The sequence below is a fragment of the Mytilinidion resinicola genome (assembly GCF_010093595.1).
Source record: "Mytilinidion resinicola strain CBS 304.34 unplaced genomic scaffold BDZ99scaffold_15, whole genome shotgun sequence".
In the NCBI taxonomy this organism is placed as follows: domain Eukaryota; kingdom Fungi; phylum Ascomycota; class Dothideomycetes; order Mytilinidiales; family Mytilinidiaceae; genus Mytilinidion; species Mytilinidion resinicola.
In genome coordinates this window covers 310,993-336,463 of record NW_022985451.1, presented here as the reverse complement: position 1 = coordinate 336,463, position 25,471 = coordinate 310,993, and the positions used below count along the sequence as shown (strand labels likewise).

General features: G+C 52.8%; 10 protein-coding genes across 10 annotated transcripts; 4 read left to right on the top strand and 6 right to left on the bottom strand.

The window, feature by feature from the left end:
- The first annotated feature begins 578 nt into the window (after positions 1–578).
- BDZ99DRAFT_465512 (uncharacterized protein) lies at positions 579–2,342 on the top strand. Its single transcript, XM_033720557.1, has 2 exons — positions 579–1,353; positions 1,407–2,342. Exons 1-2 carry the CDS (start codon positions 905–907, stop codon positions 2,089–2,091), a joined length of 1,134 nt encoding a protein of 377 aa, XP_033573682.1. The 5' UTR covers positions 579–904; the 3' UTR covers positions 2,092–2,342.
- A 255-nt stretch (positions 2,343–2,597) lies between these two features.
- Positions 2,598–4,480, bottom strand: BDZ99DRAFT_510425 (amidase signature enzyme; the record flags this gene model as incomplete). Its single annotated transcript, XM_033724473.1, has 7 exons — positions 2,598–2,782; positions 2,830–3,024; positions 3,081–3,330; positions 3,405–3,770; positions 3,979–4,023; positions 4,072–4,188; positions 4,220–4,480. The coding sequence occupies 7 exons, from the start codon at positions 4,478–4,480 to the stop codon at positions 2,598–2,600; spliced, it is 1,419 nt and encodes a 472-aa protein (XP_033573681.1).
- Positions 4,481–5,660: 1,180 nt separating this feature from the next.
- On the bottom strand, positions 5,661–7,689 carry BDZ99DRAFT_573452 (uncharacterized protein). The gene is made up of 5 exons (XM_033728298.1): positions 7,131–7,689; positions 6,747–7,076; positions 6,487–6,687; positions 5,991–6,389; positions 5,661–5,940 (listed from the first exon to the last, which is right to left on the bottom strand). The coding sequence occupies exons 1-5, from the start codon at positions 7,283–7,285 to the stop codon at positions 5,694–5,696; spliced, it is 1,332 nt and encodes a 443-aa protein (XP_033573680.1). The 5' UTR covers positions 7,286–7,689; the 3' UTR covers positions 5,661–5,693.
- An 841-nt stretch (positions 7,690–8,530) lies between these two features.
- BDZ99DRAFT_573451 (FAD/NAD(P)-binding domain-containing protein) lies at positions 8,531–10,151 on the bottom strand (the record flags this gene model as incomplete). Its single annotated transcript, XM_033728297.1, has 3 exons — positions 8,531–9,947; positions 10,000–10,037; positions 10,088–10,151. 3 exons carry the CDS (start codon positions 10,149–10,151, stop codon positions 8,805–8,807), a joined length of 1,245 nt encoding a protein of 414 aa, XP_033573679.1. The 3' UTR covers positions 8,531–8,804.
- A 630-nt stretch (positions 10,152–10,781) lies between these two features.
- BDZ99DRAFT_465507 (S-adenosyl-L-methionine-dependent methyltransferase) lies at positions 10,782–12,672 on the top strand. The gene is made up of 4 exons (XM_033720556.1): positions 10,782–11,179; positions 11,252–11,356; positions 11,426–12,096; positions 12,154–12,672. Exons 1-4 carry the CDS (start codon positions 10,871–10,873, stop codon positions 12,182–12,184), a joined length of 1,116 nt encoding a protein of 371 aa, XP_033573678.1. The 5' UTR covers positions 10,782–10,870; the 3' UTR covers positions 12,185–12,672.
- A 509-nt stretch (positions 12,673–13,181) lies between these two features.
- BDZ99DRAFT_523287 (uncharacterized protein) lies at positions 13,182–13,675 on the bottom strand (the record flags this gene model as incomplete). The annotated part of the gene is made up of 3 exons (XM_033725794.1): positions 13,182–13,255; positions 13,366–13,546; positions 13,652–13,675. The coding sequence occupies 3 exons, from the start codon at positions 13,673–13,675 to the stop codon at positions 13,182–13,184; spliced, it is 279 nt and encodes a 92-aa protein (XP_033573677.1).
- Positions 13,676–13,930: 255 nt separating this feature from the next.
- On the bottom strand, positions 13,931–16,578 carry BDZ99DRAFT_448192 (dipeptidyl-peptidase-like protein V precursor). Its single transcript, XM_033718049.1, has 4 exons — positions 16,159–16,578; positions 15,154–15,980; positions 14,585–15,103; positions 13,931–14,534 (listed from the first exon to the last, which is right to left on the bottom strand). The coding sequence occupies exons 1-4, from the start codon at positions 16,464–16,466 to the stop codon at positions 14,044–14,046; spliced, it is 2,145 nt and encodes a 714-aa protein (XP_033573676.1). The 5' UTR covers positions 16,467–16,578; the 3' UTR covers positions 13,931–14,043.
- An 857-nt stretch (positions 16,579–17,435) lies between these two features.
- On the bottom strand, positions 17,436–19,315 carry BDZ99DRAFT_573447 (kinase-like protein). Its single transcript, XM_033728296.1, has 3 exons — positions 18,992–19,315; positions 18,322–18,931; positions 17,436–18,269 (listed from the first exon to the last, which is right to left on the bottom strand). The coding sequence occupies exons 1-3, from the start codon at positions 19,118–19,120 to the stop codon at positions 17,764–17,766; spliced, it is 1,245 nt and encodes a 414-aa protein (XP_033573675.1). The 5' UTR covers positions 19,121–19,315; the 3' UTR covers positions 17,436–17,763.
- Positions 19,316–19,560: 245 nt separating this feature from the next.
- On the top strand, positions 19,561–23,073 carry BDZ99DRAFT_523284 (DUF726-domain-containing protein; the record flags this gene model as incomplete). Its single annotated transcript, XM_033725793.1, has 3 exons — positions 19,561–21,609; positions 21,656–22,058; positions 22,112–23,073. The coding sequence occupies 3 exons, from the start codon at positions 19,561–19,563 to the stop codon at positions 23,071–23,073; spliced, it is 3,414 nt and encodes a 1,137-aa protein (XP_033573674.1).
- A 782-nt stretch (positions 23,074–23,855) lies between these two features.
- Positions 23,856–25,310, top strand: BDZ99DRAFT_84048 (putative NADP-dependent alcohol dehydrogenase C 2). Its single transcript, XM_033728953.1, has one exon. The coding sequence runs from the start codon at positions 24,122–24,124 to the stop codon at positions 25,208–25,210; it is 1,089 nt and encodes a 362-aa protein (XP_033573673.1). The 5' UTR covers positions 23,856–24,121; the 3' UTR covers positions 25,211–25,310.
- Positions 25,311–25,471: the final 161 nt, after the last annotated feature.

Below are 25,471 nucleotides of genomic sequence, written 5' to 3'. Positions count from 1 at the left end.
TCGGAGGCTCTGGCCATGCAGGCGCGTCAAGGCATCTGCTGGGGATGGATCGATCTGCGAGTGGTCAGGGTGGCTGCAAAGCTTAGCAACGCAGCAGCTCACAAGCTCACATCGAAGCCGTGTCGGAGGTTTAATGAGCAAGGAGGGCAGTGACGGAGGGACTGGAGTGAAAACGGGGGGTGTACGGCGGAGTAAGCTGGATATAGAGCTCGGCGGCAGAGAAGGCAGCTGAAGCCAGACCAGCGTCGCCTTCCTATACGCCGGGCAAGAGAAGTGATTGGTCTCCCGCGTCGACAGCGACCGCCTTGGATGTTACCTCCAGCGCGATGTAGGATGGATTGCCTTTTCTGCCTCCATTATACAGTCGTGGTGGCCCTCGAGCTTCACCGGATCATGGTTCCATCTGATGCCTCTTCGGCCGATTCATGCTACCAGTGCCAGACCACGCAGAACAGGCCGCTAAGAAGCGGACTTCAAATTGACCTCGTAATGCGCCCTACGTGCAGACCAGAAAAGCCACTGCAGCGACACTGATGCCACTACAAGCAGTCTCCATAAGCGCCCGTATTCCGCCCGATGTCCACGGCCTTGCAAAGGGATGCTCCGCTCCGCTCCCGCCGGGTGGCGCAGCTGCCGTGGCTCGTCCGCTCTCTCGGACAGCCCTGTGGCCCCGTTTCAAATGTCATCGCCGTTGGCCAATCTGCAACCGTCAACTTCGCATCTCACCCCAATTCTCCTCCCATCCTCTGCGCCTTTGCCAGCTACGCTACAACACGAATGAGCCCCTCGACAGACTCTCCTCTACCTGAATTCCACCTCCTCCTCGACGCCCCCCCTCCCTCTCCCTCGTAGTCCCGCGCCATTCCGCCGAGTCAGCATTCTACATACATAATACACAGCTATCATGCCTGCTGACGACTACGACGCCCGCGCCCTCGCCCTACCCATCGATGAACCTCCGCCCAGTCCTGCCTGGACGCGGAGATCTGCCTCTTTCCGCCGAAATGACTCTCCATACTCAGTGTCGACGCGGCCGCCAACCTTCCTGGCCAAAGTCCGGAAGAACGGCGAGAAGCTACACCGACGGGCCATGCAGTCCTATAACAAGCTATCACCAGTGCAACGCGTGCTAGTCTCCGTTAGCGGTGTCGTGGCAATTGTGCTCGGTATCCTGTTCCTCGTATACAATGAACGTATCTTTGGCGTGCTTGCGCCGTGGGCGAAGAAATGGCGGAATGTACGCGCCGGCTGGCTCATTCTTTGGAGTATGATATTTGTTGTATCGTTCCCGCCGCTCATAGGTTACTCCTCGCTATTAACCATTGCTGGTTTCGTATATGGGTTTCCGAATGGGTACGCTTTCCCTCCATATACCAGTATACCAGGGATTTATTGACAACATCTAGATGGTTCATCGCAGCGAGCGCTACTATCGTCGGCAGCACAGTATCCTTCATCCTCTCCCGGAGCCTACTAAAGGATTGGGTCCACCGTCTCATCGCAAACGACAAGCGATTCGCTGCCCTCGCTCTAACACTGAAGCACGACGGACTTAAGCTCCTGATTATGATCCGGTTATGTCCGCTCCCCTACTCCCTCTCCAATGGCGCCATCGCGACCTTCCCAACCGTCCACTGGGCCTCCTTCGCCGCCGCCACGACTATCGTCAGCCCAAAGCTCATGCTCCACATCTTTATCGGTGCCCAGCTCGACAAAATCGCGGAGAGCGGCGGCAAGATGGAGCCGAAAACGAAAGCAATTAGCTACATCAGCATCCTCATCGGTGCTGTAGCAGGCATTGTGACGGGTTGGTTCATGTATAGCAAAACAAAGCAGCGTGCCGCTGAGCTTGAAGCTGAAGAACGCGCGGGCGTGAGAAGAGCCTCGATTGAAGATCTTGAGAACGAATACGCAGATGATCCAGATGCGCTGGAGGCTGCTGAGATATTACGGGAAGAGGATGATGATATTAGTCTGAGACCTGCGGAGTATCACGACGACCTTAGCGACACCGATCCAGATGACGATCCGGATGATGTATTTATGAGGGGTCACGAAGACGAAGAGGAGGCCGTGGTGGGCAGGAAGTGAGCGAGTTTGCTCTTGGATTTCAAGGCATTCTGGCTTGTACCAAGAAAGAGATGAGTATCCGCAGGTGGAAGGCCGGCGTTCCGGAAGCAGCATTTGACAATTTATTATAGAATCAGCAGGGCGGCATTTTGGTCGTATTCACAGCAGCAGATTTAAGATGGTGCATCACAGACGTCGCAACGTGAATCTGGCCTTTTTTCATCAATACTTCTTAGAGCCTTGAAATCGGCCCTCTTTCAACATGAAGCCATAATTTGTTCAATTTGAACCTTCTATTTTGTTACATTCGAGATTCACAACCTTCAGTAGTCCAGGGGTGTCTCACAGGGTCCAACACACACACAAACAGCACGCAATTCATTTCTCATTTGCAAACCTCCAGTCCGGCACTGGGCCAACGAACTGCCCGCAGGCGCCCAATTCAACGAAAAAGGGGAACGATTGTCATCTTTTTCGACACACTGCGTCTATTGTTCTCAAGCCACGGGGTCCATAGCTAGGTTAACTTAAGCCCTCAGCGCTCGTGCGAGGGAGTCAAGGTCAGACACCGTACGAGGGGGCCTCATTCTCTCCCAAACACTCATGAATCTAACGATCTTGTCCTCTTCATTCGCCTTCGCAATGACATGCAGCCCGCACGGACGTCCGCTGCTCTCCACGTAGCCAAAGGGAATAGAGGCCAAGGGGTAGCCTATCAATGATCAGCCCGACCTAAATTTGGGAGAACTAAGCACTTACGTGCTCCGACGCCGACGCCTGCGAAGAAGCTATCACACGGAGCAACAATAGCGTCCACACCGTGTTCTGCGACGACCTTGTCGACGCCTTCGGTGGCCGCCCATTGCTTGCAGATTTGTAAGTTCTTTTGCGTCTCTTCATCGCTCATTGACATATCCTGAGCTTTCAGCAAGCCATTTTGATTTGGGCAGAAGACTATGGAGAGACACGTATCAGCGAAGCACAGGGGACCGTGGGAAGCGCAGACATACCTTCGTCAAACTCCGTTTCCGGGTTTGCGGCGTTGAACGCGATGGTGTCCTGAAGACTCCTCACCTTCGGGTCTTCAAAGCTCCGGAGATAGAACTCGTACCCGGCGCGCGTTTGGCTCCGCATGAGATCGTCGACGTCCCGGGTTCCGCCTTCTACGCGCCACTGCTCTGGAGGTGTGATGCAGACCAGATGCACAACATTGGCTCCGGATTCGCGAAGCTGGTCAATAGCGTCCTGGTATTCGCGGGCCTAGTCTCTATCAGTTTGGGATGAGGAGTGCACTGCTTGACTCAACTTACGCTCTACTCGTTGTAGCCTGGCACATGTCCATGGCCATCGTCAGGGAGGCGCCACAGCTCGATATCAACGAAGCCGACCGATATCCCCTTCCAGTCTTCCTGCATAGCGTCGACAAGCGACGGCCTTCCCGGGTCTTTTTGTTGAAGCAGTACGGTGCTCAGAAGGGCGAGGTCCAGCACCGATTTCGCCATCCCCCCAGCGGAATCAAAAGACGCAGCCACCTGCCATACACCGTCCATGCACACGGACCCCGGTGTCAGCTTGAGGGCGTAGAGCGCGGCACGACTCGCCGGTGTAGTCAGAGAGCCAGACGTCTCTGTCCCGAGGGAAATAGGGCTGAAGCCGGCGGCAACTCCCACTGCTGATCCGGTGGACGAACCTCCCGGAGCCTGGCATCGGTTAGCGGGTGGTCGAGATTGTGGTTTCGATGCGCCTTGCCGTCTCGTCTTTCCTTTTCTCGCCCTTCTTAATCCCCCCTGGGATGTAGGGAGACTGGCACATGCCTCCAACCACTGACCAGCCACCGGTGCCTTTGAGTCCGCAGAACTCCTGCTCATGGTGGTTAGTGTGTGGAAGTCACGTGGCAGGGGTCCATACCGTTAAGTTCGCTTTACCCAATGCTATCAACCCCTGTGTAATCAACTACGCAAATTGTAAGCATCACATTCTTGATTCTAAAGACTCACTTACAACATCGACAAGCCCCGCATTCACTCGAGCCTTGCTCTCCGCAAATGCGAACGACCTAATGTCGTCGGCATGTTCAGCGTCGGCGTATTGAACGCATCCTGGAATATCAGTACTTGCCTAACGCAAAATCGGAATGGAACGAGGGTACCTTCACGATGATGGGCACCCCATGCAACGGACCTCGAACGTGGCCTCGTGTCCTTTCGTCGTCGAGGGCTTTTGCGACGCGGTGAAGCTGATGGATGGCCGGCACGGAGACGATAGCGTGCAGTTTTGGTCCCGCATGGTTGTGTTTTGCGATTTGTTGGAGGTACGCTTCGACGATTTCTACGCTGGTGGTCTTTCCATCGTTGAGGAGGGCGGCGAGGTCGGCTGCTGTTGCGCGAAGGACGTCGATGTCGTGGTCCATCTGGGCGGGCTGGTGATGGTCCTGAGCCTCGTTCAGAATCTGCATTCGTCGGCTATGTTGCAGGACCGTGGATTACTGTGGTTGCTGGCTGAGGTTGCGACACCGCTCGCCGAGAAGGCTGCTGTCAGCATTTGACCAGATCGTGGACACCTTGTTTGATGGAACTGTTTTCGCCGAAGACTGCCACAATGAAGATTAGAAGAGAGCACTTCACTCAGTCTTCTGGATTCTGGACTGGCTTACGTTTCACTAGGGTCCAAAGATCGAAGATGATTGTGTTGGACTAGACATCGACACACAGGAATGCCCGTGCTTTACTGGGGACTTGCAGGACATTAGTGGAAGTTCGAGACCGTTCTTTGAGATCGAAGCCGGCTTTAATGCGCTGAGAGACTTGAAAAGGGAGGATGTCTGCTCCGACTCCACGTACTCCACTTCCCACAAGCTCCTAGCACATCATTCACTCACCCATCGCGTTTCGATGCCTCTGTTCTCACCACTGCTGGCATATTAAATATCATCTGGGTTAACAACATCGTATCTCATTCGCATCTAAATGTTGCCAATAGAAGACCTTTCCTTTTTCGAATCTCGTCTTTCCTCCAATCGCAATCGTATGCTGGGTCTCTTTTGGCAAAGCAAGATTGATTATTCACGTACCCCGCCCGCGAGAGGTGTTAATCGTATCAGCAGGTCCTTTGCAAAGTACGAGGAAGCCCGGTACAGCGGCTCAGTGCGTAACCTCGGGCATTTGACGAACGAAATACTCGATACTTACAGCTTGATATTCGATTGCGGTCGATAATCACGTTCGGTTCCATCGAAAGGAGAAGGGGAGGACATCAACGAACGGTGACAGAGATCCTCTCTTGGATGAATTGTGTGGCTTTCGTAAGTACCCCTGGGTTCCGGATTTCTCCCCACCGAAATCCTCTATCGATGCCGGCCTTTCCTTCCCGATACTGTCCCAACGCCTGGTCGGACTGCAGATATACATCTAGAGGCAGGGCTCGAGAGGTCTAAGAGCGTTATACAGAGACCAGAGGGACTCCTATCGGTGGTAGACATTCTGAGCAGTTATACGGATCGGTGAGTTGAACCTCGAGTTCGCCTTCACGCAGAATGTTCTAGGGTGTGTGCGGGTCGCATATGCTATCAAAGCAATGAATAGTTAGAAATAGGCCCTACACTCATACACTATGTACTAGTCCCATTACCAGATTTGCCATAGGATATATATGTGGAAATCCTTCCCCGAGCCCTCTTCTTCCGCAGATAGAGCGGCAAGAGCGGCCCGAATAGCACCAGCGCGTCGATCGAGCTGGTCGTGAGTATCTCCCTGGATATATGAGACCTCTGGAAACTTACGCCGAAGGCTTGCCTGCAAAGTGGTGATGCGACCTTGCCAGCCCAGAGAGCCCGTCTCGGTAGCCAAATCAGACGCCTTTTGAAGACTTTCACTGCGATCTTTGTCAGCCATCGGCTGAGCAGGATTTGAGAGTTCACTCACTCCGCAACTTCTGGTTGGTCGTCTAGTAATGCGATATAGCCCAGTTTGTAGTGGCATCCACACGACCGTAGCTGATCCTTCTCTGTCACAGACTTTGGATATACCTCAGGGTCCAAACACGATTGATAGTGGGTTTTGGCCTTGGAGAGGTGATTCTCTGCCAACCGAAGATTTCCGAAGCAGTATTCGATCGCCCTCCTGTATAGGACGTTGTCTTCCCCAGACGTGAGAATGCGAAGACTCCTCTGAAGATCCTTCTCGGCCTCGAGAAAAGCTCCAAGCTCAGTATGTAATCGCCCTTGCGTTGCTGCATACCGACATGACGCTAACCTTTTTGCGTATGCCCCGTCAGGCGACTTATCATGGTCTTTCTCCGCTTGCTGATACAGCTCCTGGCTCCTGTGCTTCTTTGTAGCGGCCCTGTGCGGCCACCAAAGACGCCAAATTCGCTGTTGTCCCGATTAATTCGATATCATCACGCTTCATACGGCGCGACCGTATGTCTCTGGATCTCTCAAGTGCTTCCTGGCTTCTGGTATAGTCGTATTGGATCCAAAGAACAACGCCCTTAGTGTTGAGCAGATGAGCTATCAGAAGCTCCCATTCGGCCTGTAGATCGGGATTTTGCTCTGCAGCTCGAACGCCAGTTTCGATCAAGGATAGCGAGCCATCGAAGTCATTTATTTCCCGAAGATACCTAGTCGAGTTAGCTCACTGATAAAGGCAGGCCTAGCCACAAAGAGAAAAACAGCGTACCAAGCAGCGTTACACAGAACTTGCGCAAGCTCGATCGGAGTCCTGATCTGCTCAGTGGAGTCGGCGAATTCGTTCCAGCGCTCAGCCAAACTCCGCACGTGCGGAGAATACACCGCGCACAGAGTCCATTGCGAATGCCGCGGGTCGCCTCGGTGCTGCTTTGGGAAGGCCTGATGAACAAGCATAGCTGCAGTGGCGAAAACCTCAGCTTTGTCACCTGTGTCCGTGATGTCCAGAAATGCGGCTTGCGTGAGCCTATCGATTGGGATCAAAGCAGAGGACAGTCGAATCATTGCCGTGGAACGCAATTTCATCAACAAAGACGAAAGGCTAGTCTTAATTAGCTATGCGGATTAGTACACAGGTCGGGACCTTCAGACATACAGCATCCCATTTCCGTATAGCGTTCGTGGTCCCGGGTCTGTAGCGATTCCTGAAATGGGCTGCTGTAAAAGAGCTTGTGGGACGTTGTCCAGCGCAAGGAGGGAAAGGACACCAAGCAGGTGTCTCATTTGATTCTCAACAACTCCGGGATCCATCGATGGAAACTTTCAAAAACTATGGAGAGTGTCTTTGTAGAACGCGTAGCTGCTTACCCCACGTTCTTGATGGATTATACTTCTCTGTTGCTTGTAGAGAGTGAGGAATCTCGGGAGAGTATATTGGTATGATGCTTGCAATTTGCTGTATTGCTAGAGGCAGCCCGTCCATGTATTTCAGAATCTCGCTAAATGCTTTCCAACCTCGATGTCGTTCTTGTCGAAAGTTTGAAGACTTGTAAAGAGTTTTCGGCTATCAACTCCGTTGAGCTTTGTCAGTTCCTCTCCTGCGCTTGCGGGGTGATCAGCTAGTGACCAGTCCCTGCTGGTGATGATAATGGCTCCTCTAGATGGTCCAGGCGGCCAATAACTGGTGATTGTATCCTAGCAATCGACATTGTCATATACCAACAGCCATTTGAGTTTTACGTTAGAATTCGAGTCAGCTCTATATTCACAATAGGGGAAGAATCCGCACCAGTCTCACAAAGCTAATTCTGAATCTCCCTCTTGATGCGTTGGGGCTCAGTCCTGCCAGTCACCCCTTACTCTTTCAAAGCAAATGCCACGTCTGCAAGACTCTGTCTCAATGACTCCTCATTTTCGCTATTGATCTAGAGTACGGCGTCGAATTCGGAAGCCTGATCCTGCCGACTACTGTATTTGTACGCATAAGCGGCAGTGGTTTGGGTTTCTTGACGCCTCTCAAGCCATCAATAGTGAAGGAAGCCAGCCTCTCGGTTCGGCATCGAGGGGAAAGGTGCGTGTGCATGCGTTGTATAAGCTCAGTTTGGCCTTGCAACTGGGCATTCTCGGGTATACTCAGGATAAAAACAAGTCCTTTTTGTTGGGTCGATGGAGGCCCAGGCCTCACAGGAAAAGCCGTTACGTTCCTAGATCTAGATCCATCGGAAAAGGATCTGCAATTTCTTTGATGAGACGATATCTCTCCTCGACTTCGGCCCGTGTTCGATTGAGCGTGGATTTGATGCTGCTCTCCATAGCTCTTTTGGGTCTTTGGTCATTTCTAAATGTATCGACGTGTCAACTGCCCGGGAGAACCAATGACCGCTACTTCGCACGGATCGATGGCGGACTTGCGGCAATCCCTCACTAGCTTGATTGAGCCCACCCAAAATGTTACCAAAGCCACGTATATCTCCACCAGGGCTTCCTTGAAATCTTTATCTTCTTCCAAACCAGATTGTAGGTGCAGGGACAAATGATTAATCTTCATGAGTGTTTGTCGGAGAGTTCTGTGGAGGCTATGGTAAACCCTGTAAGACACCCTTGGCCAATACAAGATTAAGCTGCACGAATGTAACGGACGGAAAGGTTCAAATTGAAGTAAAATCGCTTCAAAGTGGAGGAGGTGTGATTTAGACGCTATGAGCAGGAAAACATTTGTATCAGCCCTGATTCAGACCGCTAGTATCTTACATTCAGGGCTATGGTAAACCCTGTAAGACACCCCGGGCCTTTTTAAAATAGTTAATGCTGCGCAAATGTACTATGCTACTCACTCCCCCCCCTTCTTCAGGCCTGCAGTCATAACCGGGCTCTTCATAACACTCTCCCAGTCATGAAGCATCCCCGTATTAGTAGTACTCGTCCTCACCTCCTCTCCCCCTCTAGCAATCATCTCATTCTCAAATGCCGTGATGATCTCAGCCCGCTTCGCACCGTCCTCCTCTCCACTCACAGCCTGGATGGCAGCCGTGAGCTTCCCCGCGTCGGTGATTGAATGGTTGAGTCCCTGGCCGCGCTGGTAGGTCATCGGATGAACAGCGTCTCCCACCATGGTCACTCGGCCGCCATAGTTGCTCCATCTGTGGCCCTCGACTCCGGGATCCCAATCTGTGAGGCCGAGGTACCAGACTGGGTTGTCGTCTGGAGTCCATTCGAACGCGCTCTTCCAGGGGTCGGCGAAGCCTTTGGAGAGCTCCTTCACCTGCTGTAGCCTTTGAGCGTCCGTCCAATGGGCGGTGGCGTCTTGCTCCTGGAGGCTGTATCGCCAGGAGATGTAGAAGAAGAAGGTCCAGGTTTCGGGCCGGTCCGCTTCAGCGGCGTCTTGCATGCCGAAGAAGGCAAAGTAGTTACTCGGATGAGCCGCGCCTAGGAAGAGGGGGTGGAACTTCCGGAGAAATAGGGCTTGTTCTCGCGAGAACTTGGTCTGGACAAAGGTTGCTCCGTACGGTAGACGATTGATAGCTCCTAGGGTTGGGCCTAAGAGCAGCTTTCGAGTGGCTGAGCGAGCGCCATCGGCTCCTACGAGCATCTTTCCAGTGGTAGTGGTTCCATCGGCGAAATGGGCAGTAACAGAGGAACCGTCTTCCGAGTATGAGATGCCTGTCAGCTTTTTATCGTATCTGATGTCCAGGTTCTGAGACAACAATGCTCGCAGCTTGCTCCGTCGTAAACGATAGAAAGGGCCAAACGTGAAGCCAGTCATGTGCTCGCCCGTCGCGCCATTGAGGAAATTGAGCGTATCCTCGTCTTTCGTCGGCACATGAGGGTCAACCTGCAGGGACTGAATCTGCTCCCACCACTCTTGCGGGATCAGACTCTTCAGTACAGGCGCTCCCCAGTGCAGCCCCATATTCCAGTCCCGCTCGCGATGCTGGGTGGGGTTCTTCTCAAATACGATGCACTGGATGCCAGCCTATCACAACTGTTACCAACCGGCGGTCTCGCGGTGCCCATTGGCCGCCTACCTTTGTCAAGCCCTGTGCCAAAGCCAGGCCAGTACTGCCTGCAAGAATGAGCCCATGGCAGTTCGCAGCGCACAGCACGTCGACGCACCTGATCCGATGATAAGGACGCCAGGAGCGCCTCCGTTCTCGTCGCTGATGGTGGCACAGTCCATGGCGGCGTCACTTCGCAGGCCTGCGGCGGTTGGTCGGAGGAGAGTGTCTGGGCCGCGAGGGAAGGAGTTGTCCATACACGGGACGGGCTCAGCCCATCGACGATGGCCGAGAAGAAGGCACGACCGCCTTCACGGCCCTGCCCGTCTCTCCACCCACTGCTCGCCCAGGGCAAGTTTGCGCGCGGGTTGCGCCATCTCACACGGGCGGCGGCATGTGGGGGTGGTGCGCCGCTATCTCGCAGTCGGCGCGGGCTCGATGGCCAGGCCACACGGCCAGCGCTGAGGCCAGCGGTCAGGGCCGGCAACGGGCAACGGGCAACGGGCAACGGGCAACGGGCAACGGGCAACGGGCACGCCAGACGATCATGGTTCGCATGGTGGGTGGGGAGGGATCCACGGAGGGTGTGCTCTTCTCCCGCCGACTACCCTGGCACGCCTGGCCTGACATGGCACAACCCGATGTGCGGATTATGCCGCCTCTCGACGCAGCGCGCTCCCAGCGGGCTGGTTGTGTCGTGCCTCGTGGCCGCGGATGCGACCAAGGTGACAGCTCCGGTCCCGCCTGGTTTCGGCGCCGACTCCCCAGATATCTATGGCGAGCACTCTGGAGTGGAGACTCGTGAGAGCCGTCCCTCCGCGCCTCGTCGCAAACGCCATCTCCATCTCGTCCTGCATTCTCTCGCTCGCCCCTCGCATGCTGCCGCCGTGTCCTTCTCGCCATGGCGCCTAGCGATGTCCACCCCGCGCCCGACGCCCAGAGCTTGGCGTCCACGAGCGGCGACAGTGGTGTGCAGGTCGCGTCTGATTGGTCGAGCGCACATCAGCAGAATCCTGCGAGCGCGACCACGACGCACGACGAAGACGACCGTGACAATTTTGACGATGCGGAGCCTTTCGATGACAACGACTCAGCCTTCGACGACGGCCCATCGCTCGAGGACGACACGTTCACGCTGAACTCGTCGATTCGGGCGTACCGCATCGAGAACGGCAGAAGCTACCATGCGTACCGTGAAGGCGCGTATTGGGTACGTCAATAGCTGCAAATCGGTCCAGCTTCAGTCGAGCTCAACGAGTCTGGTCTGACAGAACATCCCTAGGGCCCCAACGACGAAAAAGCCCAAGACATCCTCGACATGGCCCACCACATGTACCTCCTAACCCTCAACAACGCGCTGCACCTCGCGCCCCTCCGCGACCCCAAAGTACGCACGCCCTCCCCCCCTCCCAGCCCCCACCCGCCCTCCGTCTAACGCTCTCCCCCCTTCCCCCAGCGTATCCTCGACGTCGGCACCGGCACCGGCATCTGGGCCATCGACGTGGCCGAGCAGTACCCCACGGCGGCCATCACCGGCTCCGACCTCTCGCCCATCCAGCCCGAGTGGGTGCCGCCCAACTGCGTCTTCGAGGTCGACGACTTCACCCAGCCGTGGCTGTACGGCGCCGCCGTGCTCGACTTCGTGCACATCCGCGAGCTCTTCGGCAGCGTGCCGGACTGGGACGCGTTCTTCGCGCAGGCGCACCGCGCGCTCAAGCCCGGCGGCTGGATCGAGGTCGTCGAGCACAGCGTGCAGCCCGTCTCCGACGACGACACGGTGGACGCGGACCACTTCTTCACGCTGTGGGGGAACACGGTGATTGAGATGGGCGAGCGGTTCGGGAAGAGCTTTACGATTTGGAACGAGGCGAAGGAGCGCCTGGAGCGCGCGGGGTTCGTGGATGTGGTTGAGGTAAGGTATAAGTGGCCGATGAACGGATGGAGTAGGGATGAGCGGCTGAAGCGGATCGGGCTGTGGAATCAGTACCGGCTGCATAATGGGGTGGAGGGGTTTATGCTGCGGCTGTTGACGCAGGCGGGCGGGTGGAGTGTGGCAAGGGCACAGGTGTTTTTGGCGCAGATGCGGGCGGCGATTAAGGATGAGAAGACGCATGCGTATTTGCCTGGGTGAGTTGTGAATCTGACGGAATTCGAGTTTGGATGGTTGTGCTAATTTGTTGCTAGGACTGTGGTGTATGGACGAAAGCCGCTGTGAGTTGGGTGCAAAGTGTTGTATTTTGAATGTGTTTACGAAGTTATGAGGGGGATTGGGAAATCTAAAAGTAAAGGGATCTGAAATTCTGCATAGATACCCCAGTTAGGGTGTAAGATAAGAGTTGGATTTTGGCTTGGAGATAATGTGCTATACAGTACTAGGACACAAGATTGCGCGTGTCGTCTTTGTATCTCTTCCAAAAGTATGATGATGTGCCAAAGCACCACAAACAGCGGCCACGTAGGCCGACTGTGAGCGCATGAAACCTCTCTGATTCAAGCTCGCAAGGCCGTCGAATAGTATCGGAAGTTTCAAAATGTGCTGAAGCACTTCAAACGGTGGCGAGCAAGTGTGCCCAGACTTCTAGCAAGGCATTGTAACTTCGGTCTTCGCTTCAGTGTGGTCTGAATTCGTGCACGGAACGTAAACTTCAGGATAGACCTTGCTGATGGCGTCGTCTGAGGTGAGCTAGCAAGGTATCAGGACGATGAAGAGATACACTCGTCTAGGTTGTCGGCTGCGACAATCTGTTGTCGGTTTAGATAATCTGTTGGGGCGCTTAGGAGTCTTCGAGTGATTACACAAGTTTCTTGAAGTCATACATGAATGTCGGTGATAACGTGCGATAGTGAGAGAATGCTGGTTCCTGCGTCCTGTCCTGTTTTCGATGAGTGTTGAAGAATCCTCAGGCCTCCGAGCGAACTGCAGCAAAATTGATCCAAACAAGACCCAAAATCGAGATAATCCAAGATTGACGCAAACGTAAAATGAATCTGACCAACAAAGACAAGTCTATATTGTACAGTAGGTACAGGTAATACAACGGAGGCACCCGACCTGAGATATGTATATCCCGCGCAGCACCCTCTCGTCAGGGCTCAGCTCATTGCCCCATTATTGCTCCCTCGTGCGGCCCACGCTTACAACTGCCTCTTTATATCGTTCAAGACCAATGCAACCGATCATCTGCGCACCAAACACCGCTCTTTTAATGCCGCTAGGTCGTCTCCGCCGCCTTCACCGTTAAGTATGCCTCGAGGTCGAACTTGGGGTTTTCCGGATCCGTGATGACTGTCCAATCGCATTAGCCCATTCCCAACCATCATTATCCCATATTTTGCCGGGTTGCCGCTCTCTTGGAAGCCGTCGCGGAGCTGCGGAGAATCAGGGATAAAACGTACGATCACCACTCGCTGTCGTCGGCGCCGTCTTCTTCGCCCATTCGGCCTTCGCCTTCGCTATCAGATCCTCCTTGTGCTTGTACTCGCGGTTTATCTTGTCCAGCTTTTCCCGCGACGATAGTGACACCTGGTGGGTGAAACCGTAGAAGACGCCCAAGCCCAGGGCGGACCATCGGAGCACCTGCGATCCATCCCGGTTAGCTTTGCGACGGTGTTTCTAGATGGCTAGATCGTGTAGAATGGCTTTGCGAGCTGCTGGCAGCTCCATTGGGGCGTGTGGACGTACATTGACCCCCACAGAGGTGGACATTGTGGCTAAATTGAGAGCGTGACAGGGCCGGAAGAGAGTCAATGGCGGTGGAGAGAGCGGCCGCTGGTCGTGTGGGCCCTGAGGGTATGCGCAAAGCTCTGCGGAGGGGAGGGCGGGCGTAGTGGTCGTTGGCGATGAAGGAGTGTTGGACGGGCGTGAGAAGCCGGGTAGAATCGCTGGACAACTTTTTGGACTAGCCGCAAGTTTGAGTCACGTGATTCTCGATGACGAGGAGCTTTCATCACTATTTATATTCTGCAATTGAGTCGAAGCTTAGATTGATGAGAGAACTATTATCCTTTTTTACTTCTGACAAGCCCTAGGTCGCCCGAATTATGCTAAATTTTTTGAACGAGAAGAATGAGTCGCTACAGACTCAAGCCCTGAACTCCTTCCACCAATGCATCACTTTTGATGTCTTCGCTTTTGCTAGTACTCGAGTACGATGGCAGTCCAACGTGCTCATTGATCCAATCCAGCACAACGGTGTGCCAGAGTAAAGAGTTCTCCGGCTTCAACACCCAATGGTTCTCGTCTGGGAAAGTGAGGAACTGACTCTCAATACCCTTCACCTGAAGAGTATTAAAGGCAGCCAGCCCTTCGCTAATGGTGAGACGGTAGTCCAGCTCGCTGTGAACGATGAGGTGTGGTGTAGCCCAATTCTCCGTGAACCTTGATGGGTCCCACTTGAGCCAGCTCTCCCGGTTGGTCCAGAGGCTGCCCTTGAATTCGTGGAAAGGAAAGTACAACTCTTCGCTTCCCATTTGCCCTGCCATACTGAAGACTCCATCGTGAGTGACGAGGGCTTTGAACTTTCGTCCTAGCTCTTGGCCTTGCACCCAATTCATCATATAGCCTCCTGCAATACTGTCAGTGGCTGCGCATATCGGAGAATTCTTGGGTTCTTACCATAAGATGCACCAAGAGCCACGGCTCGAGACGTATCTACAAAGCTTATTTTCTCCTCAATCCAGTCAAAGCCTTTGGCAATATCTCGATACGGAAGCCCTCCCCATTGATCCTGGATCGCGTCTGTGAAATCTTGTCCATATCCTGTGCTCCCTGTAGGATTAGGGCAAACGACGACATAGCCTTGCTCAGCAAAAACGACTGGATTCCATCGGGTGCTCCAACTATCTAGCCAAGATCCTTGGGGCCCGCCATGGATCAGGTACGCCAGTGGATATTTCTCTTCTGCGTTGAAGGTAGACGGTACAACTACCCATGCGTGCACTTGGGTGCCGGGTGCTGCTCCAGGCCAAGAAGTCTCCCTAATTTGTTTGTGGGAGAGACCGAACATGGCACCATCGCGGGAGTTGGATGATAGCACGGTGTGGTTCCGGGAGCGGTTGGTGAGATAGTATGTGCTGTTATCGATCAGACTATTCGACGATACAAAGACGTCTCCCGTCGCCAATGGGCGAATATCTAGCTCGTGTTAAATTTCATTTTCGAATTATTAGAGAAAAGAGCCTTACCACTAATAGCACCACCAGTCATAATCAGCTCTGGAAGTGCCTTGGCGTCGGCGGTGGCTTGAAACAGACAGACTCGTCCTTTCTCCTCGGCCAACAAATACAACGTCTTGCTATCCGCACTCCATGAGATACCTCCGGGACTGAGAGGCCAGCTCCCCTTGCCGTCTTCTGAGGCATAAGCGTGGATTACCCACGACGGCCGCCTAACGTCAGGAATGACGAAGAGCTGATTCTTATCAGCTTCGTAACCATCCTTGCGCATTGAAAGGAAGGCCGCCTGCTTTCCATCGGGAGAAAGAACTGTTGAAGTGCTGGCCCCTTCAAACCCGAATACTTCCACTTTCTTCGGCTTCGAATCGGTCAGCTTGTCAAAGTCTGGAACTTCGACCAAGTAGACATTGACTTTGGTATGTGTCGCTGGATTCAGCTCTGGGTCTTTCGCGGCGAAAATCAATCCTTTAGGGCTTATATCGAAGTGATCACTGCCGCCGAATGGTGGGATAGGAGACTCCAAGCCAGTACCAGCTAGGGCATTGACCAAAGGCGATAGTTTATATCTTGCATGGCTGTTTGATTCCGATGTTGATTTCGAGATCGTGCCCAACCAGATGGAGTTGCGGTTCTTCGTGACATACTGGTCCCAGTGCCTCACGAAGAGAGACTTGTAGAGCTTGCCCGATGACAGCGACTTTGGTGCAGTAGATGGATTGTGCAGCTCACCCTTAGGATTGGCCTCGGCTGTCACTGCGACGGCGAATTTGCTATCTCCTAGAGATACCAGTTTGAGGTTGCTAGCGCCCGACTCGATGACGCCCGCTTCGTAGCTGCTGTTAACAAATTAGTCTTCGTTGACTGCTTCGGAAATGTGACCCTCGGGAAGCAGGCCACTGTATCGTTAATGGGCTTTTCTGTAAGGAAAAGCTTGGATGCCTTCATTTGGAGGTATTTACTCGTTGCGATCATGGGGTAAACTGAGTGGAACGATTCAAATAGAGTGAGACCCACCTATTTTCAAAGTTGTCCACATTTCCAGCTACCAGCTTTGTCGTTCCCGCATCGCCTGGCACCAAGACAAGAACATGGTCATCACCGAGCCAATTGGGCTCGCTGGCACCGCTGGCGTCTGTGATAAGCCCTGAAGTCTGAGTCGAAACATCGAGCACTCGAATCTCCGTCTTTCTCGAGTGGTCTGCGAATGAATACGTGGATACCGAGTACAGAATCCTAGAGCCGTCTGTGTTTGGCACCCCTGAAGATCTCCGTGGAGCGCTGAGGAGTACTTTTGGCGTGAACTTGGTCGCTCGAATGGTCATGGCGGTCTAAAGAAAGATGATAGGCGACAACGGATGAGAGGAGAAGTAGTGCAATACAGCGGTTGCTCTATCACTTGGGTAAGAGCTTGCCTTTAATGAACCAGCCTAAAATCCTGGATTGGTGCCTAAAATCACTAGATCGTTCCCGGAAATCCAGCAATGCGGTGGTGCCTAAGCGGTGTGCCGGAAAGGCAATGAGGTGGTGTTGGAGGTTCTAATGGCCTTACTGAACAAGAGATGCGAGTAGGCTTTGTAATTCCTGATAGAGCTTCTAGAATCCGATGAAAATCAATTCGACAACGTTCGTGGGCGCCTATAGAGTACTTGAGGATGATGTTGAAGCTACCCCAGCCGCCTTCCGAAGTGACATCCGTGCCCCCGCTCCCAGGCTCTAAATTAAGCATAGCATTCCTCAATTGAGTCCACTTCTGACGTGCTACAAACTAAAACGTTTCGATTCATACGATTTGATAATATGCTGATAGAACGTCGTGCACTTAGAGGAAGTCTGCCCATCAAATGTTACATAATCTTCAAGTGAATCTGAGAGAGCCGGCCGAGGTGGGGGCCACATTAAAAGCAGTGCATACCCCGCTCTCTGATAGGGTATATATAGCGTAAATTTTCGCCTTGGCCCAAAATCCTTTCATTCTCAGATTGAGATAACGACCGGAAAAACTCCGTTGGCGCAGTAAGTCAACGCCGGACGTCGATCTTCGAGTGAAACAGTTGCTGATGATGCCACAGGTGGTAGCGCGGTATGTTTACCTTCTCTCCACCTCATGTGTTCACGCACTAATAAATCGTTAGCCGTTCTTATATGATTCGTCAGAGTTATATGACCGTCTGGTAATGCGGATGTCGTGGGTTCGACCCCCACACGGAGTATCTTTTTTTGTCTTTTTGATCTCCTGTAGTCTATTCACTATTAGAGCTCCTGCCTAGTTGCAGCTGTCTTTATTGCTGTAGACTATGACTGATTTATTTTGGTGCCTCGTTGGAGGGAAGTTACAGTGAAGTTGCAGTACCCCATAATCACTAGTGTCACGAGTAGAAGGAAGAATGAACTATAGAGTCATTTGAATAAACTCATCTGAAAACCGCCTTTGAACAGTCTGTACATGCAAAGAGTCAAGGCTCATGACGGCAGCTACCTCGAGGAAATCGCTGCAATAAAGAATCATTCCAACGGGAACCTCATTGAACCAATTCCAATGTTCCTCCTACTCTTACACAAGCCGCCACCTCCAAGTGGATTGCCCCAGAACGCCATATGATGAAAGGGATTGCAAGCACATTACTCCTCCGTTCCATCACCAGGTAAGGTGACGATGACATCCTCTACTATCCTTATCAGCTCGTCGACATCAGGTCTTTCGCTCGCCTCAACCTGCAGGCACTTCCTGACGACCTCCTTGACGTTGTCGCTGATAGCTTCTTCGGTAGACGCCGGTTGCTTGCCCCTATGGGGTACCTCATCGGGGAACCTCCAGTCACCACCCAAGACGCACATACTCAAACTGCCACCAGTCTCCTCGGAGCGGGCCTCGAATGGCGACTTTCCGACCAGGCAAGCGTATAGGGTGCAGCCGAGGGACCAGATGTCAACTTTGGTGTCAATGGTGCTTCCAGTCTTCACATCGAAGAGTTCAGGGGCGCGGTATGGCATTGTGCTGTGTTCTCCTGCTGTATCTTGCACAGCAAGAGCCAGAGAGCGTGACGTGATGGGTGTTGGAGAGGGTGCCAACGAGCCGAGATCCATAAGAATCGGTGTTTTGCCATCATCTGCAATCATGATGTTTCCTATGGCAGGGTCAGCTCCGCCTCATCTGTCTCAATGCCACCATAAACTTACCAGGTTTGATGTCCCGATGCGCATACGCACGCTCACCTCCAGGGGCTATACCCTCCTGGCTGATTGTGACCTCGTCTTCCATGAGGGGTTCCGCCTCCATTTCCTCCTGGTCTTGGTTCCCGTTGGCCCCTCTCCTCCTCGATGCACTCATCTCGACTTCCTCGGCAGCATCGGCATCAGCTCTCGCAGCTTCTTGTCTGACTCGTTTTGCTTTGTTTTGGCTTGCGGCGCCGCCTGGTCCACCCTGTACCTTGTACTGGTGCATTGCCTTCAAAGCCCTGCACACGCCCAGAAATAGCACCATGAGCCTCTTCTCCGGGAACTTGGTGTGATTGACCAGATTGGCGTTGATCATATCCTGGAGATTCCCTCGTCGGTAATATGGTAGGACTATGTAGACTGTTTTCGCGCCGGGATCGGACTTGTCTGAGGCTACGCTGTAGTCTATGCTGTGAATGATGTTCGGATGTGGAGAGAAGAGACTGTATGCCTCGACTTCTTTCAGGGCGAGCGAGACAGATTCCTGGCCGAAGGGACACCTGATCTTCTTCAAGGCCCATAGCTGTTGGTTTGATGTGTCCTGCACTAGGTAGACATATGAGAATCCTCCCTATGTTTGCGCAAATGTCAGCTGCTAGATTCCGGATTCAATGAGTCTCAGGAGACATACCTCTCCTAGTAGCCGCAAGATCTTGAAACTCCGGCTGTTAATCTTCAACTGCGGCGAGCCGGGAAAGCACACCATGCAGTTGGTGAAGGAGTAGACCAGGTCCAGAAAATACGATCCCAGCGCAGCCATCGTGAAGAAATGCGCCGCGCGCGATGTCGTGAATGTTGCTGCGGTCAGCAAGTTGACGGTCGCGGTTTCGCGGTCGAGCGAGGTAGACTTGGCGACCTTCCTCAAACGGGGATATTAAATATTCAATTTGTTCGATATGATGCAAGAACACGGTGTATGCACGTATTCTGTATTGTGGAGGTGACAGCTTACGATAGCTTGCGGTTGGAGCTGAAATAGAATAATAGTACGATGGAGGCTGAAACGTAAGCTCTCTTAGGAGGTATGCCCTAGCGTCATCTGAGAGACTTCCCAACACCTGCCCGGCTTTGTCTCGCTGGCTGCGGAACGGGGCCAGAGACCTGTATATACCATTTCCACCGCCTCCAGAGCCTCTCTAAAGCTCCTCCGCGCCCCTACACTGCCCTGACCGCGGATGCTTGGGCGGCAGCTCGACCATCATGTCGGACGAGCCCTCCACCGCCCTCACAACCACCCCCTCGACCTCCGAATCCACGTCTGATGGGCAAGGGAGGCCTGCTGGGAGGCCCGCTTCACCCGTGGAACTCGATGATTTTGGGCTACCTATAAGAAAACCACGCCGCCGAAGTGAAGTCAAAGCGGAGGAATTGAGCCCACCGGAGAATAAGCCTTCGAGCGCGGAGCCACAGCATGTACAAAACCAGTCAGAGGTGCCGAGCCCTCCACCGACAGAGGCACCCAAAAAGGAAGACGACCTGAAGCTACAGCCAAATGGTCATGTAGAGACTCCTGACGTTCCCGTTCCCAGCAACCCGGAAGAAACGTTGAAACCGAATTCTACGAAACCACCCTCAGAACAGGACCGCATAGCTGCACAATGGCGGGAGAGCTTGCTCAGCGGACACTCGCAAAGCCAGTCTACAGCTGCCGCGTCAGAATGGTCGCATCAGCAGCTTGCACCACAGACTCACAAGGAGGCCGTCGAGACGAAGGACGAGGTCGATTGGCAAGAAATGCCCGCCTATGCGCCTTTCGACATGTATAATGATGACAATAAGCTGGTTGCAAGGGAAGCTGTCGAATCGGATGAAGAGACCAACGCTTATGGTAACCTTGGTGGCGCTGCGAAGGGGTATACCCGGGTACAACTTGACGAAGATGCTCAGTCTGCAACGAGCATGGACGACAACACTGCTTATCTGTTCAAGGAGAAGGGGACCGAACTCCAGGATGATGATGATGAGGCCCGGGACCCACTCGCCCAAATGCAGACAACTAAAGGGCTGTTGACAGAAGGACAACGGATTGCCTATGTTGGTCTCGCAAGACTAGCCATGGTTCAGATGGAGAAGGATTTGGATGGCCTCGAAAAGACAAAGGGCACGAAGAAAGAGGTAGATTTAGCGGTTGAACACATGAAAATGTGGAGCCAAAAAATGATGGTCCGTCTTTACAGTCATATGGACCTAGACGCCGCAGAGCAGGTTATGATAGAGCAGTTGTCGGTGCATGGGGTGGAGCCAAGCGACCTCACGCCGACCCTCATGCAGAATTCACGCGTCAAGAATCCCGTAGCCGAGGAAGCATCTTCTGGACGCCCGTCAGTGGCATCTCCCCGACCAGAGTCAGTAGCATCTCCTCGACCGGAATCAATATTGTCTCCTCGGCCGCAATCAATAGCATCTCCCCAGCCAGAACCAGCTTTTGAGAAGACCAAATCTTCATCGAGCGTTAATTTGAATGAGCGTTATGACTCTCCACCACCACCATATATACAACACGAAGGAGACGAACTTCCCGAAGTTCGTATGCCTTCCCAACTTCCAAATACCAAGAACATCGACATTGATCTTCGGTGGACGATACTATGCGATCTCTTCCTTACACTCATCGCCGATTCCATGTATGATTCCCGCTCGAGACAGCTTCTGGAGCAAGTGGGAAGTTATCTCGACGTTCCGTGGCTAGAGATCTGTCGTTTCGAGAAGCGAGTGACAGACGCCTTAGAAATGCAAGAGGCGGCAGATAAGGAGAATTGGAATGAAGACGAACACATGGCAAACCGCAAGAAAATGGCTCGAAATAGACGCCTTGTATTCATGGGCCTTGCTACAGTGGGAGGTAGTCTTGTCATTGGATTATCAGCCGGCCTTCTTGCTCCAGTCATCGGCGCAGGGCTTGCAGCTGGTTTCACAACAATTGGTGTAGCCGGAACTGGTGGTTTCCTTGCTGGTGCTGGTGGTGCGGCCATTGTCACGACTACAGGTGTTCTAAGCGGAGGCACTGTTGCAGTGAGGGCAGCAAACAGGCGAACAGGGGCTGTGAAGACTTTTGAATACCGTCCATTGCACAACAATAAGAGGGTCAATCTCATCGTAACCATTTCAGGCTGGATGAACGGCAAGATCGATGATGTTCGTTTGCCTTACAGTACCGTGGACCCTGTCATGGGAGATATATACTCTGTTTTCTGGGAGCCAGAGATGTTGCAAAGTATGGGTGACACCATCAACATTCTGGCAACAGAGGTATGTTAGCGAGGCCCGTCGAACGGAATTATTCTAATTTTCCCAGGCTCTTACTCAAGGCTTGCAGCAAGTTCTGGGCAGCACAATTCTCACCACTCTCATGGGCGCACTAACTCTTCCTATCGTTCTGACGAAGCTATCCTACCTCATCGATAACCCCTGGACAGTGTCACAGGCAAGAGCCGACGCTGCTGGGCTTATTCTCGCAGACTCCTTAATCGACCGTAATCTTGGATCACGACCAATCACTTTAGTTGGGTTCTCTCTGGGCTCTCGAGTAATCATCGCTTGCCTAAGAGAGCTTGCACGCAAAGGTGCATACGGTTTAGTACAGAACGTATATCTCTTCGGAACTCCACTTGTAGCAAAAAAGGATGATTACGTCCGAGCCAAATCAGTAGTGCCGGGTAGGTTTGTCAACGGCTACGCCACGAACGATTGGATTCTAGGTATGCACCCACATTTGAACCTTTAATGATCTCTCTGCTAACGCCAGATGAAGGCTACTTGTTCAGGGCTACGGGTGGAGGCATCTCGCGCGTTGCGGGTCTCGCCGCCGTAGATGTTCCCGGCATAGAGAACATCAACGTCACCGAAATAGTCAAAGGACACATGGCGTACAGAGCAGCCATGCCCAAATTGCTGAGAGAAGTGGGCTGGTTAGTGGAGAGCGATGAGTTCACCGAAATCGAGGATCCTGATCCAGAGAACCACGAAAAGAGACAGCGAGAGCTCATCAATGAAATCGAGGAAGCTCGAAAAGAATTGGAGAAGAAGCCGGACAAGAAGAGATTCGGATTTTTCAGCAGTAAGAAGAAGGCAGAGAAGAAAGAATGGGAAACGTATGACGATCGAATGAAAGCATCCGGCAAGGGTGAAGGATGCGATTCAGCAGGCGGAGTCTTGTTCGACATTGACGCCATCAGAGCAGAAGCTGCTGCACTTGCTGCAGAGGGCATCGAAGTTAAACAACTCGAGTCCACGCTCCCGCCTATGAAGCTCGACATAAATGCTTCCTCCTCGTCGAGCCCTTACTCAACTCTCCGAGAAACTAAGAGCTTTAATGACAGCATCGGCAAAGAAGGCTTGAGACCCAATGGTACCCCCTCACTCCCAAGCAACCACCGCGAACCTTCACCTTCAAATCAGTTCGCCAAACCCTACGACGAGTACGACGAGTACGACGATTACGGTCACGACGAAGGCAACGTTTCGATGACATTTGACACGTCATTCAAACCTTCTCCCACTCCTCAAATCACTAAATCTCCATCCTTAGCCCCTGCCCCGGCCTTCATAGAACCGCCACGATCGTCATGGAACTCGACGCCAGAACAACGGCCGCCGCTAAGGTCCGCTGCAACGACGCCGAATGTCAACTTAACACCGGACTTCAACGCCTGGGCCGACGACGACGACGACGACTTTGGGAAGGAAAAGGAGATGAAGATGACGTTCGAGTAACTTATACCACATAATGCATACGTCCTTTATCGTTCTTCTTAGCGCGCATAACTAGCGGCGTCCCAGGCGTTGGTTCGACTACTATTGGATCACCCCAGTTAGCTACACGCCCAAGCATCATTCCTTCGTTCTTTGTAAATTTACACCACGTAATTAAAGGAGTGCTTTACGCGCTCATATATTGCCCGATCTATTTAAATACGACGACGGCTTAGTGCGAATTTAGGGGGTGTCTTTGGAGGATTTGGGGTTATGGAGTCGATGTGCCGATCTCCGCTGTACTGTTTGTAGCATCGTATATCGCGTGAAGCTGTATGGGCCGGAGGTGGCTCCCAGTGTTTACCCATGCCCCAGAGGTCACGTCCACTGGTGTGATTTGGGATGTGTATAGCCTCTCTACTACTCGTAGCCTTCAAATCGCCCTTGTCCCAATGTAGGTCCATTGTGAGTTCGAACTGAACTTCTCTTTCTACAATGGTTTCTATCCCTTCCTGCAGAGCACTCTCGCTCTCCATTATTACCAATCAATTTCTAGCCGAGAGCCCCACTACGGACTCCCACATCACGCGTCACTGACTTTCTCACATTTCAAAAGTCAACGACAGCACCAGAGTGATTTATAATAAGATATGGAGTACGCAACGTCATTCACTCAGAAGTAAGTAAAGTCGTTATCTCCGAGGCCCCACATTCTGCTGTAGAGCATTGCGGTGCAATCCTATTGTACGGGATGGCAGCTAGGCATAACGCCACCGCCGAAACAATGGCGGCGAACCTTGGAAGCGGGCTGGATAAGAGATGCCGAGGGATACTTATACTAGAGTCTTAACTCCGCGGCTCTTTTTCTTTCTTCTACTAACTTTCCTACCTCATATTTTGACCTTCCACACATTACTCTGCCTCAATTGCACTTTGCACATCACACCACTCATACGTCCAACTTGATCACGGCACAGCTCAACTAGAATACCAACATACAACTTTTCTGAACCCGTTCTCCATTCACAGCTCTGATCCTCTGTGTCGCTCCTCTACAGAAGCACCCACAATGTCCTCTCCCGATATCTTCACCGGCTGGCTCGGCCTCGACGAGGAATCCGCCCAAGGCAACCTCGTCTGGAAATCCTACATTCCGAAACCTTTCACCCCCACCGACGTCGACATCGCCATTTCCCACTGCGGCATCTGTGGCACAGATATCCACACCCTCCGCTCCGGCTGGGGCCGCTCCGACTACCCCGTTTGCCCCGGCCACGAAATTGTCGGCACTCTCACACGCATCGGCTCCGAGGTCAAGCGCTTCAGGCTCGGTGAGCGGGTTGGTGTCGGCGCGCAGAGTGGGAGCTGTCTGAAGCCTGATTGCGAGGAATGTGCGGCGGGTATGGAGCAGCACTGCGCGAACTTGTTCACTGGGACGTACAATGGGAAGTTTCCGGATGGGAGTAAGAGCTACGGCGGGTATGCGGAACGGATTCGGCTGCCCGCGCACTTTGTGGTGAAGATCCCGGATTCTTTGGAGAGTAAGGATGCCGCACCGATGCTGTGTGGAGGCATCACGGTGTTCTCGCCGCTGAAGAAGAATGGAGCTGGCCCAGGAAAGAAGGTTGGGATTGTAGGTGTGGGTGGATTGGGACATTTCGGGTTGCTGTTTGCGAAGGCGCTGGGTTGTGATAAGGTGGTTGCGATTTCGAGGACTCAGGCGAAGAGGAAAGATGCGCAGGCTATGGGAGCAGATGATTTCATCGCGACTGAAGAGGAGGGGTGGGCGAAGAAGCATTCAAGAAGTTTGGACATCATTGTCAGCACGGTGTCGGGACCCAACATGCCGTTGCAGAATTATCTGCAATTGTTGAGGACGAATGGGACATTTGTGCAGGTGGGAGCGCCCGAGGATCCTATGCCAGCCTTCTCTGCATTCGCGCTCATTGCGAAGGGGTGCAAGATTTCTGGGAGCCAGATTGGGAGCCCACTGGAGATTGAAGAGATGCTGAAGTTTGCAGCTGAGAAGGGTGTCAAGCCTTGGATTCAGGAGAGGAAGATGGAGGACGCGAATCAGACTATTGTGGATATGGAGGACGGGAAGGCAAGGTACAGGTATGTCCTAGTCAACGAAGAGAATGAACATGCGAGACTATAAGTGGTGGTACAAGACGAGATTTGCGTCGAAAGGTAGAAAAGATATCCATGAAGATCAATTATAATTTAGATCCCTCCGTATTAAGCTCTTTCGAACCCCGTCTTTGGTATTTTGTTACAAGTCTTCCCATGAATTCAACAAAGATGATAGCATTCATCCTGGGAGCCAACAGATCATCCTCATTAAAGCTTTTCCGCGCTCGCATAGTTTATTAACGTGTTAGATATATGATCGTCATCATCGTTACTCCAACTGCTTCAG

Bases quoted from the DNA above. Each gene is read 5' to 3' on its own strand.
- BDZ99DRAFT_465512 (XM_033720557.1), top strand. From the start codon at position 905: ATGCCTGCTGACGACTACGACGCCCGCGCCCTCGCCCTACCCATCGAT. The intron at 1,354-1,406 runs GTACGCTTTCCC...GACAACATCTAG, and splicing joins GTATATGGGTTTCCGAATGG to ATGGTTCATCGCAGCGAGCG.
- BDZ99DRAFT_84048 (XM_033728953.1), top strand. From the start codon at position 24,122: ATGTCCTCTCCCGATATCTTCACCGGCTGGCTCGGCCTCGACGAGGAA.
- BDZ99DRAFT_465507 (XM_033720556.1), top strand. From the start codon at position 10,871: ATGGCGCCTAGCGATGTCCACCCCGCGCCCGACGCCCAGAGCTTGGCG. The intron at 11,180-11,251 runs GTACGTCAATAG...GAACATCCCTAG, and splicing joins ACCGTGAAGGCGCGTATTGG to GGCCCCAACGACGAAAAAGC. The intron at 12,097-12,153 runs GTGAGTTGTGAA...ATTTGTTGCTAG, and splicing joins ACGCATGCGTATTTGCCTGG to GACTGTGGTGTATGGACGAA.
- BDZ99DRAFT_448192 (XM_033718049.1), bottom strand. From the start codon at position 16,466: ATGACCATTCGAGCGACCAAGTTCACGCCAAAAGTACTCCTCAGCGCT. The intron at 15,104-15,153 runs GTAAGGCTCTTT...AACACGAGCTAG, and splicing joins GACTGGTGGTGCTATTAGTG to ATATTCGCCCATTGGCGACG. The intron at 14,535-14,584 runs GTAAGAACCCAA...ACAGTATTGCAG, and splicing joins GGCTCTTGGTGCATCTTATG to GAGGCTATATGATGAATTGG.
- BDZ99DRAFT_573452 (XM_033728298.1), bottom strand. From the start codon at position 7,285: ATGGATCCCGGAGTTGTTGAGAATCAAATGAGACACCTGCTTGGTGTC. The intron at 6,688-6,746 runs GTACGCTGTTTT...TAACTCGACTAG, and splicing joins GTTCTGTGTAACGCTGCTTG to GTATCTTCGGGAAATAAATG. The intron at 6,390-6,486 runs GTCGCGCCGTAT...AAAGAAGCACAG, and splicing joins GAGAGATCCAGAGACATACG to GAGCCAGGAGCTGTATCAGC.
- BDZ99DRAFT_573447 (XM_033728296.1), bottom strand. From the start codon at position 19,120: ATGGCTGCGCTGGGATCGTATTTTCTGGACCTGGTCTACTCCTTCACC. The intron at 18,932-18,991 runs GTATGTCTCCTG...GCGCAAACATAG, and splicing joins TCTTGCGGCTACTAGGAGAG to GGAGGATTCTCATATGTCTA. The intron at 18,270-18,321 runs GTAAGTTTATGG...ACCCTGCCATAG, and splicing joins GCATCGGGACATCAAACCTG to GAAACATCATGATTGCAGAT.